The following is an 11,923-nucleotide window of genomic DNA, read 5'->3' on the forward strand; positions in this document are numbered from 1 at the left end:
TGAGCGAAGCGGCAGGGCCATGACCTTTGGGGCTCTGCTGCTGCTTCTGGGGGTGCTCGGGGCACCCCTCGCCCCAGGTAAGTCAGTCTGGGCCCTGAAGAGGCAATGACAGGAGCAATGGTCGCGGCCAGCCACCCGAGGGTCACTTAGGGCTTTCCTTCGCCAGGCGCCCTCGGCTCGGAAGCCGAAGGCCGACTGCTTGAGAAACTTTTCTCGGACTATGATAACTCGGTGCGGCCGGCGCGGGAGGTGGGAGACCGCGTCGGGGTCAGCATCGGCCTCACCCTGGCGCAGCTCATCAGCCTGGTGAGGGCGCCCTGTGGGTGGAGGTCGCTGGGCGGGGCAGACTGGGGGCGGGGTCTGAGGTGAGATGGACAGGCTATGGGCGGAGATTGGATGGAAACAAGAACCAATGAACGAGCTCGTGGGCGTGTCCTATTTGACGGGTCCTGAATGCTGCTGCTCTGTTAACCCGCCCGTGGGCGGGGTTTGAGGCGGAGCTGAGGCCGAAGGACCGGCTAGGGGGAGGACCTCAAGACGGGGCCGTGTTGTATTCCGGCCTGGTCCAGCAGAGCTGTGTGTTCAGGGAGTCCAGAACAGCCCGGGGCGGAGATTCTGTGGACTAGCCACTGGGTGTGGCCCGTGATTGAACCTGGAGGTGAAAGGCAAGAGAAGCGGGGGCAAGATCTGGTGTTTCGAGGCAGAGGCAGGTGATACCCACTTACCTTCTGTAAGATGGGGTTTGTACCCAAGAAGATGCAGCTTAGAGAAAGGGGGTAGATTTTTTTTTTTTTTTGAGAAAGTGACCCCGAGCCTTCATTTCTTCCCACTCCATTTCATTTCTGCCTTAAAATTTTCCCTTCTAGAACGAGAAGGATGAAGAAATGAGCACAAAGGTGTACTTAGACCTGGTATGGAGACCCTGTGGGTTAGGGAAGGGCATCCTGCCACATTTTATTAATCTCTTGGAATGCTCAGTCCAGTAAGATTTTTTTTTGTATAATGACTTCATAAAACACATATATAATAACCGAAAAGGAAGCTTCTATAAACAATTCCTTCCTAACTGTTTAAAACACAAATTTGGCGTCATTAATTTGTATTCTGATCCTTTAAAGCCACTGTAGTAGAGGATGTCTAACACAGCTTTTGAACAATTACTTTTTAATTTGTTTTATTTTATTTTATGTGTATGGGTATTTTGCCTGAATGCGTGTCTGTGCACCTCATGCATGCCTAGTGCCCATGGAAGCCAGAAGAGGGCGTCTGATCCCTGGAACTGGAGTTACAGCAGGTTGTGACTTCCTTGTAGGCGCTGGGAATCAAACCTTGGTCCTCTGGAAGAGATTCAGGGCCATTACCCACTAAGTCATCTCTCCAGGCCCCCTATCTGATTTTAGAGACTAAAATAATAGAGCTGAGTGCAAGAGGAAGGAAACAGTTGGTGTGAATGCCAGAGACTGGAGGCAGAGCCAGAGCCCTTTCCCCTTGCCCCACAGGTCAGGCCAGAGCTACTCCCCTTTGCACCCTCTTCCTGGGTACCCTCTCTGACATCCTAAGTCTCTCCCCGGCCTCTGGCCTGAGCAGCCCTTTAGCCTCTGTTCCTTAGGAGTGGACAGACTACAGGTTAAGCTGGGATCCTGCAGAACATGATGGCATCGACTCTCTTGGCATCACCGCTGAATCCGTGTGGCTCCCTGATGTGGTGCTAATGAACAAGTTGAGTCTTTCCAAAGCCTGGGGGCACGTGGTGGGGCTGTTATGAGGTGTGGCTGGGGAGGGTGTCCGGAAGACAGATCCAGATCCCATAGGAAAGGATCTCTTTCCTGCAGCAATGACGGAAATTTTGACATTGCTCTGGACATTAACGTCGTGGTATCCTCCGAGGGCTCTGTGCGCTGGCAACCCCCTGGCTTGTATCGCAGCAGCTGCAGCATCCAGGTTTCCAGGCTGTCTGTCCTCCGACTCCCTCACTCCCCAGCTGCTCCCAGTCCTGCATCCCTCCTGACCCTTACCTCTTGTTTGCCCCGACTTCCCATAGCCCTGCACACTTTCTTTGGTTTTCAGTCTTCCGTATCAATTCTCTGCCATTTCCCTGATGACCCCTTCTCTTTTGTAACCGCCATCCAATGACCTCCCAAACTTCCCTAGTCCTTCCCAGTCCTCTGGCAGCTTCAGTGTCTTCCCTTCCATTCAGGTCACCTACTTCCCCTTTGACTGGCAGAATTGCACCATGGTGTTTAGTTCCTACAGCTATGACAGCTCTGAGGTCAGCCTGAAGACAGGCCTGGGTCCTGACGGGCAGGAGAGGCAGGAAATCTACATTCATGAAGGGACCTTCATTGGTGAGTAGGAGAGGGTCTCACGTTCAAGGGTGACAAACAAGCTCCGGTACATGGGTGGGGTCAGCAAGGTGGGGATAACTAGCAATGCTGCAAATATGGACACTGAAGCCAAGTGTGGTGACAAATACTTTCAATGTTAGTGCTTGAAAGGCTGAGGCAGGAGGATTGCTGCACATTTAACGCCAGGCTGGACTACATTCAGAGACCTTGATCTTTTTTTCTTTCTTTTATTATTAATTAATTAGTTAATTTAGAGACAGGGTTTCTCTGTGTAACAATCCTGACTGTCCTAGAATTCACTTTGTAGATCAGGCTGACCTCAAATTCACAGAGATCCAACTGCCTCTGCCTCCCGAATACTGGGATTAGAGGCATTGCCACCACTAGCCAGATGAGACACTGATTCTTTTTTTTAAAAATATTTATTTATTGCCGGGCGGTGGTGGCACACGCCTTTAATCCCAGCACTCGGGAGGCAGAGGCAGGTGGATCTCTGTGAGTTCGAGACCAGCCTGGTCTACAGAGCTAGTTCCAGGACAGGCTCCAAAGCCACAGAGAAACCCTGTCCCGAAAAAAAACAAAAAAAAATTTTATTTATTTATTATGTATACAACATTCTGTCTGTGTGTATGCCTGCTAGCCAGAAGAGGGCACCAGACCTCATTACAGATGGTTGTGAGCCACCATGTGGTTGCTGGGAATTGAACTCAGGACCTTTGGAAGAGCAGGCAATGCTCTTAACCTCTGAGCCATCTCTCCAGCCCCCTAATAATAATATTTTTATTAAAACAGAAAAGTATGGAAGTTGAGAGTGGTTTAAGTTTATTGGAGAAAGGCTGCCTAGCAGTGTGCTATCCCAGGCACTAACTGGACAGCTACTGCACCTGAGTTTGCCTCCTCTGTCCCCCCCTCCAGAGAATGGCCAATGGGAGATTATCCACAAACCTTCTAGGTTAATCCAACTTCCAGGGGATCCTAGAGGAGGGAAGGAAGGACATCGCGAGGAAGTTATCTTCTATCTCATTATTCGGCGGAAGCCCCTCTTCTACCTGGTCAACGTCATTGCCCCGTGTGTCCTCATCACTCTCCTGGCCATCTTTGTCTTCTACCTCCCGCCAGATGCAGGTAAACAGCGAGGGTCTCAGCTCCGGATCACCAGCCCAGCCTTTCCTCCTCGCCTTTAGTCCAGGTTGGGTTGGGTTTTTTTATTGCTTTGTTTTGTATTTTTAAGATGTATGCATGCCTTTAATCCCAGTACTCGGAAAGCAGAGGCAAGCAGATTGCTGTGAGTTTGAGGCCAGCCTGGTCTACAAGGGCTAGTTCCAGGACAGGAACCAAAGCCACAGAGAAACCCTGTCTCAAAAAACCAAAAAAAAAAAAAAGGATGTGTGAAGCCAATGGGAGGTGGCACACACCTTGTGAGTTCAGGGTTGGCCTGGACTACAGAGAGAGAGTACAAAGTTACATAAAGAATCCCTGTCTCAAAAAAAAAAAATCATTAAAAAAACCAAAAACAAACAAAAGATGTATGTGTGTGTGAGCCAGGCAGTGGTGCCAAGTTCCAGGACAGCCAGGGCTGTTATATAGAGAAACACTGTTTCAATCCCCTCCCCCCAGAAAAGATGTGTGTGTGTGTGTGTGTACGCACTCAAATGCCCATGGAGGTCAGAAGTGGGGCACTGGATCCTTTGCAGATGGAGTTCCAGGAGGCATTTGTGAGCCTCCTGAGGTGGGCCTTGGGAGCCGAACTCCAGTCCCCGGATAGAGCAGTGGCTTTGGGAGCTGAACTCCTGTCCTCGAATTGAGCAGTGGTCTAGTTTGTTTCTCTGTAGCTGTGATAAAAGACTTACGGGAACCAAGTTCTGGGAGGAAAGGGTTTTATTTGACTTACAGGTCACAGTTCATCACTGAGGTTAGCCAAGGCAGGAGCTCAAGCTAAGTAGCACAGACCATGAAGGAACACTGCTTACTGACTGGCTTCCCCTGACTTATTCTGCTGGGCTCCTTTCTTTACACGATCCAGGACCCCCCCCCCCAGGAATGGCACTGTCCATGGTGGGCTGGGCTCTCCTGCACCAATTAGCAAGTAAGAAAGTGCCCCCATACACACCCACGGGGAATTCCTCAGCTGAAGTTTCTTTTTCCCATATGTCAAATTGACAAACCGAGGCTAATCTTGACAAGCAGTACGTGTTCTGAACTACTGAGCTATCTCTCTAGCACCCAGGATAGTTTTCTTGCCAACTCAAACCCTCATCAGTTGGATATCAGCAATCCAAGGTTCCCCCCATGCACAATTAAACCCCAATACAGGCCCTGCACCCCCTCTGCTGCTGGCTTGTCCTCACCAGTAACACGTTCACTCTTCCCTCTGGAGTCCCAGCCTCGCATTCATGGAGTTCCCATGTCCACGACAAACCAAATTCTAAGCTAAGCCAACTTTCCTTTTTCTGTTTCCCATTCCTAGCAAATAACCCCCTCCTCCCTTCAGACATCAACTGGTGCCTTAACTGGCAGTCTCCCTTTTCTCTATAAGGAAGTACATATAATATAGTAACACGGTAACCCTGGTCAAATTCCATAATGACTGTGTGTCTGAGTCCCCTGGTCAGGAAATGGGACAGCCAGTGTCCCTACTGCATAGAATTATTCTGAAGATTAACTGGGTTAATAAAACTATACCCAGTACCTAGCTGGATCTATGCAAATGTTTTTTTTGTTTGTTTTTAATTACTTTTGAGCAGTTGATGTAAGGCAATACAATAGAATTTTACGTATTAATTCTAATCTTTATATAACCTTTCAGGTAAGTGCCAAATTCTAGAGAAGGGTAAAGAGGCTGAGGGAGCCGATGCATTTGTCTGGCATCGTGTTCAGGTCAGTAGCAGTCCTACTCAGAGACCTTGCTTCTAGAGTTTCCCTCCCTACGCTTGGAAAGCTGAGGCAGGAGAATTACCAAGAGTTTGAGACCACTGAGTATGAGATTACTGGAGCTTCCTAAGCAAGAGCCTGTCTCAAAAAAAAAAATCAAAAAACATAGTAAGCAAATATGAAAACGAATAAACAAAACTCTGTATTTTCCTCATCTCTGGCATCAATCAAGTCCTCTACCCAGGAAGAGAGAGAGATGCAGTCGGAGAATACACTTCCAGGTCCAGGAAGAAGGCTCGGCAGGCAAGACGCTTGCTACCAAGCCTGAGGGCTTGAGTCCGATATGGAACCCACAAGTTGTTCTTGAATATCTCTAGGTGCCCTGTGACAGGAACATGCGCACACACACGCGTACAATGTTAAAAAGAAAAGGAACCTACTTACAAGTATAATCACTCCTTTCTAGAACAGGGCAATCTTGAAACCTAATATTACAGGACCAAAATAGAGCGAACCATATGGCTTATTTCAATACCTTTCATAAAGTTTGTAAGGCCTCTTGTATGACACAGAAAGAACCGGCCTCTTTTGTATACCGTTTTATTTTTAGAGTCTTCAAATTGCTATATTGTTCTTGGAAAAACTAGAGATTGGTATATTCATTCATGCAACTATATCTGTGGAATTCTGTGATATGCTAGGCACTGGAAATGCATCAGGGAATAAAAATAATAAAATTGATTGGCTGTAGCTCAGTGTAGAGATCTGGAGCAGGTATAGGTAGAGCTGGTCTGCCATACAGGAAGCCCTGGATTCCATCCCTAGCACTGCGGGGAGGGGACATAGCAAGAGACATAGTATAGTTGGTAGAGTGTTTACCTTGTATGCATGCATGAAGCCCTGAGTTCAGCCTCCAGAACCCATCTGTAAACAAACAAACAAGAAAATAAAACCACCGACCTTCCTCAGTCTACATTCTAGTGGGGAAGTCAGTCAACAAACTAATGTTTACTGTCATACATTAGAAAAGGACAAGTTTTCGGTTGTTATTGTTGTTTTGTTTTGTTTTGTTTTGTTTCAACACAAGATTTCTCTGTAGCCCTGGCTGTCCTGGAACTCACTTTGTAGACCAGGCTGGCCCTGAACTCAGAGATCTGCCTGCCTCTGCGTCCTAAATGCTGGGATTAAAGGTGTGTGCTACCATGCCTGACTTCTAGACAAATTTTAAAAAAGAAAGTAAAACAGGAAGAGGTTTGGGAAGATTAAAATGGGAGTGGACTCCTATATACTAGCTCTCAGAGACAAGAGAATCAAGAGTTTGAAGCTAGCCTAGGTTACACAAAGAGTTGCCGGTCACTCTCAGTACAAAGTGAGGTCTTGTCTCGAAAAAGAGCTAGGAATGTAGCTGACAGGGAAAAGTATTTTCCTATTATGCATGAAGCCTTTGACCCCTCTCAGAGAATAAACTAGACATAGTAGCAAAACTCTGTAATCCTAGCCCTTGGGATGGGGCTGAAGGTAGAAAGACCAGAAGTTCAAGGTCATCCTTGTTGAAGGAGAGAGGGCCTGCTTTTCATCCCGGCCGCCCAGCTAGCTTAACCCCCAAAATAATTCCACAGAAACTGTATTCATTTAAACACTGCCTGGCCCATTATCTCCAGCCCCTTATTGGCTAACACTCACATATTAGTTTAACCCATCTCCATTAATGTGTATCACCAATTGACTATGGCTTAAGAGCATTAATCTAACCAGCATCCGTCTCGGAGAGGAGAGCCATGGGGTCTGCCACACTGCCTTCTTCCCAGCATCCAGTTCTCTTTTCCACGCCTATCTAAGTTCTGCCCTATCAAAAGGCCAAGGCAGTTTCTTTATTCAACCAATGAAAGCAACACAAATACAGAAGGACCTCCTACACCACATCCTCTGTGAATTGTGAGTGCAAAGCAAGCCTAAGACATGTGACATCTGGTCTCAAAAATTAAACAGACCTGGAGATGTGGGTCAGCTGATTAAGGCATTTGCTGCCAAACCTGGAACAGCTTTGATGGTGAGGGAATTAGGTTGTAGCCAGGTTAAGTTTGGGATTCTGTTACATATTCAACAGAAAGGATGAGTAGGCATTTGGATGGAAGCTTAAAGTTCAGAGGAAATTTGGGCTGGAGGAACAAACAGCAGAGAGATTTGTCAACAAATGACTTTCCCAAAAGCCTACCCTTAGGTTGGAAACATGACCATTGATTTTGCCTTAGAGGCTTCCTTCTGATAAAGACTAATACTTCTGATAGTGTGTTAGCCCATGCCTTTAATCCCAGCACGTGAGAGGCAGAAGTAGGAGGATCTCTGTGATCTTGAAGCCAGCCTGGGCTACACAGCAAGTTCCAGGCCAGTCAGGACTACATAGAGAGTTCTTGTCTCAATAAAATAAAATGTGGGTTTTTTGTTTGTTTGTTTGTTTTTTAAAAAGGGACTAATTCTGGTTTCTCCTCTGCCTTCCAAGGAGAGAAGATGGGGCTTTCCATCTTTGCCCTGCTGACCCTTACTGTATTCCTGCTGCTGCTGGCAGACAAAGTGCCCGAGACCTCCCTGGCAGTCCCCATCATTATCAAGTATCTCATGTTTACCATGATCCTCGTTACTTTCTCAGTCATCCTTAGCGTTGTGGTCCTCAACTTGCACCATCGCTCACCCCACACCCACCAAATGCCCTTTTGGGTCCGCCAGGTAAGAGAGATCTCCAACATGTCCTACTTCCTGTTCTTACAATCAACCCGGTGTGGGAAAGAATGAGGCTAGCCTGGGCTAACAGTAAGGCCCTGTCTGCAAATGACAGAAAAAATATTAAAAGAAGGAAGAGCATCCTTGTGTTTGGCTTTGTGTCCAGAAGCTGCTCCACCCACCAGGCTGGACTCAACTCCAGCTGGCATGGTGTTGAAGTGCGGAAGCCTGCTGGATGGTAGAACGCCACACAGCTCATTCTGCCTTCCCATCCTCATCGCTTCCTGGGTCCTGCATGCCCTTCATCCATTCTGCTCATTCAGAGGGCCAGGGAAGCCTCAGTGTAAATGCCATCAGGGTGGAAGACTTTTGAACCCTTAATTGTTCAGGACAACTCCCAGCCCGTTAAAGAGCTTTTTGTTTTGTTTTGTTTTTGAGACAGGGTTTCTCTGTGTAGCCCTGGCTGTCCTGGAACTCACTCTGTAGACCAGGCCATCCTTGAACTCAGAGATCTGCCTGCCTTTGCCTCTTGAGTGCTGGGATTAAAAGTGTGAGCCACCACTACCAGCATAAAAGAGCTCTTAAAAAAATGATTTTATGTGGATGAATATACACTACTACATGAGCCTGGTGCCTGGGGAGCCCTGAAGAGATCAGATGCCCAAACCGAAGCAGGATCCTCTGGAAGACCTTAACCACTGAGCCATCTCTCCAACCCTCATTAAAAATCTCTTAAGCAGCAGTATCATGGTGGCAGAGGCAGGCAGACCTCTGAGTTCAGCCTGTGCAGCCAGGGCTACACAGAAAAATCCTGTCTCAAAAAGAAAGCATTGTAAATTGTGCAGTTACATTTCTGTCAGTGTAGCTCGGTGGGTCCATCAGTGCGCATGCACGGGAATGAGCCCGTGGAGTAGAATAGATCGCTGCTTCCAAGGAGGCTGGAAAGCATTAAAGCCCTCAATATGCCACTTCCATAGATCTTCATTCACAAGCTCCCGTCATATCTGGGTCTGAAAAGGCCCAAACCCGAAAGAGACCAACTGCCCGAACCACACCACTCTTTTCCTCCAAGAAGTGGCTGGGACCGAGGAACTGATGAATATTTCATCCGGAAGCCTCCAAGTGATTTTCTTTTCCCGAAATTTAACAGGTAAGACCAACATGCATCAGTCACTTGGGCAAGGAAGAACTACAGCTCCCAGAAGACCATGGAAAAGCTCCCAGAGATAGTGTTGTCTAGCATCATGGGAGTTGTAGTAACCCGGATGCGGCTTGCTTTTCGAGAAGGTGGCATTTTAAAGTTTAAAGAACCAGAAGTTTGAGAAAGTCTGGAGAGCTCTGTGCTGGCAGGGAGATCAGAAGGGTTTCCTCAGGTTTTGAGAAATACAAGGCTATTGGAGGAGGCAGCTGGAGTAGAGTCTAGGCCACCGGAACTGCTTCTTCTCTTTGAACCCCGTGTGTGGCTAAACAGTTTCTCCCCTTCAGGTTTCAGCCTGAATTATCTGCCCCGGACCTGCGACGATTTATCGATGGCCCAACCCGTACTGTAGGTCTGCCTCAGGAGCTACGCGAGGTCATTTCTTCAATCAGCTACATAGCCCGACAGCTGCAGGAACAGGAGGACCACGATGCAGTAAGTCCAATGAGTTTGAAGCCCGCAGGCTCCACCCCAAAGCTCAAGCTCCGCCCCTAGCAGTCGCTTCCGTTTCTGATTGGAAGTGTGTTTGTTTTTCTCCCTCCTCCCGCTTGCTAACTGGCTCTTTCATAGTATCTGGTGGCCTGGTTTGTGCTAATTGCCCTTTTCTCTAAGGGGTGGGCTTTACAGGGCTCCGGCCCTGGAGCTTTATTATTATTTTTTCCTGCCTACCCTTAGCTGAAGGAGGACTGGCAGTTTGTGGCTATGGTTGTGGATCGTCTTTTCCTCTGGACATTCATCGTCTTCACAAGCGTCGGGACCCTGGTCATTTTCTTAGATGCCACGTACCATTTGCCCCCTCCTGAACCTTTTCCTTGAAGACCCGAGGAACTTGTTTACCAAGAGTGGCAGGAGATCTGAAGATGCAACCGCTCCTGCAAGAATCTAGTTTCTGGGAAGGCGCTGAAGTGGGGCTATGGCTAGGAGGCAGGTGCCTTGGACCCACTTGAAATGCCATTATTTAGGATTTCGTCTGCTGGGTTTTTTGTTTTTGTTATTTTTGAGACAGAGTCTCACTCTGTGGTCCAGGCTAGCCAGGAACTATGTATCCCAGGCTGGCCTCAAACTCCCAGCAATGTTACTTCCTTAACCTACCAAGTGTTGGGACTCCAGGCCTGGTGAGCCAGCACACATGGGTTTGGATTCTTGAAGCTACACTGAATTGTAGCTTGGATCTCTAATGAAATAGAATTACAAGTCATAAGTAATAGATTGTAAGCCTTTTGAGGACAGGAAATGTGTTGGCTACTCTGATGTCCCTAGCAATGTACACAGGTTCTAGCCTATGAGTGCTTAACATTCATTTCATGAAGATAGGGGGGAAATTCTGAAATATATAAAAATACTGCCTACAATAGAATGTTGTGATTAATCATTTTTGTCTTTTTAACTTTCTATAATTTATATATTTTTGTAACATTTGCCACCTTTAGATTGAAAAGTTATTTCTTAAAGGTCTGCATTTGCAATGAGGAAACATTAAAATCAAAACAAAACAAAATCTTTAAAGATCTAGGAGTGACTGGGAGGTGGTGGCACACACCTTTAATCCCAGCACTTGGGAGGCAGAAGCAGGCAGATCTCAGAGTCTGAGGCCAGCCTAGTCCACAGTGCAAGTTCCAGACCGGCCAAGGCTACATAGGGAAACTTGTTTTGAAAACAAAACAAAACAAAAAGAAGATCCAAGAGTGGTAGTGAATGCTTGTTATACCAGAACTTGGAAGTCAGAGGCAAGGGGATTCAAGGCCAAAGTCTGCTACATAGTGAATTTAAGACCAGTCTAAATTGAGAGAATGAGAAGAGGGAGGGAGGGAAGGAGGGAGAGAGAGAGGGAGAGAGGTCTCATTTTCTCATTTATTCAAGTCAGGCATAGTGACTCATACTTAGAATCCCAGTATTGGAAGGCTGAGGCAGGATTGCTGTGGGTTTCACCCCGGTTAGGCTACAGAACAAGAGCCTGTCTCACACAAACAACCTTATTCAAGTTCTAATTTTGGCACACATACCACTAAACCACTCAGAATGTTTCTATATCTGTAAAATGAAGCAGAAAGTAGTATATGCCCATAGGGAATTCATATGTCACAGCTTTGAAATGGTGTTTTATTTTGTATTTTTTTTTTTGCCTGTGTTCTTGAGCTTACAATATTTATTGTTTTTTTTTTTTTGGAATAGTTGAAATTGAATCTAAGTCCTTGCAAACAATAGGTAACTACTTACCAACCCTTATTTTTCCTTCATTTTTGAGCTCATGGTTTTGATATTGTTGAGACAACTTTGAACTCTTGATACTTTTGCCTCTTTTAAGTACTGGGATCATGGGCATAATCCACCAAGCCTGCTTTGTTTTTAGAAACTGGGTCTTAGTAAGTTGTACAGTCTGGCCGCCAGCTTACTATACAGCCTCTAATGTTCCATCTTCTTGCATTTGGAGTAGATTAGAGGTATGCATCACCATGCCCTACTGGCAGTTTTGTTTTGGTTGTTTTTGAGACAGGGTTTTGCTATGTAGCCCTGGCTAGCCTAGAACGTATGTAGTCGAGGTTGGCCTCAAACTCACAGAGATCCACTTGCTTCTGCTTCCTGAGTGCTGGGATTAAAGGCGTATAATTTTAAATTTGAATTAAGGGCTGGATAGAGATGATTCTGAGGTGATGAGCACTGGCTGCTCTTCTAGAGAACCAGGCTTTGATTCCCACACCCACATATGTAACTCCAGTCCCAGGGGATCCAATACCCTCTTTTCTGGCACAGTACTCTTGTGGTGCACCCACATGCAAACAAAACACACATG

General features: G+C 46.7%; 1 protein-coding gene across 1 annotated transcript; it reads left to right on the top strand.

The window, feature by feature from the left end:
* The first annotated feature begins 15 nt into the window (after positions 1–15).
* Chrnb1 (cholinergic receptor nicotinic beta 1 subunit) lies at positions 16–11,617 on the top strand. Its single transcript, XM_005349758.3, has 11 exons — positions 16–77; positions 167–306; positions 867–911; positions 1,610–1,719; positions 1,833–1,941; positions 2,198–2,345; positions 3,261–3,470; positions 7,717–7,940; positions 8,912–9,084; positions 9,420–9,567; positions 9,808–11,617. The coding sequence occupies exons 1-11, from the start codon at positions 20–22 to the stop codon at positions 9,946–9,948; spliced, it is 1,506 nt and encodes a 501-aa protein (XP_005349815.1). The 5' UTR covers positions 16–19; the 3' UTR covers positions 9,949–11,617.
* Positions 11,618–11,923: the final 306 nt, after the last annotated feature.

The sequence above is a fragment of the Microtus ochrogaster genome, chromosome 7, assembly GCF_000317375.1.
Source record: "Microtus ochrogaster isolate Prairie Vole_2 chromosome 7, MicOch1.0, whole genome shotgun sequence".
NCBI classification, from domain to species: Eukaryota; Metazoa; Chordata; class Mammalia; order Rodentia; family Cricetidae; genus Microtus; species Microtus ochrogaster.

Excerpts from the sequence above, each read along its gene's own strand:
- Chrnb1 (XM_005349758.3), top strand. The coding sequence starts at position 20 with ATGACCTTTGGGGCTCTGCTGCTGCTTCTGGGGGTGCTCGGGGCACCC. Across the intron at positions 912-1,609 it reads CAAAGGTGTACTTAGACCTG|GAGTGGACAGACTACAGGTT; the intron begins GTATGGAGACCC and ends TCTGTTCCTTAG. Across the intron at positions 1,942-2,197 it reads GCAGCAGCTGCAGCATCCAG|GTCACCTACTTCCCCTTTGA; the intron begins GTTTCCAGGCTG and ends CCTTCCATTCAG.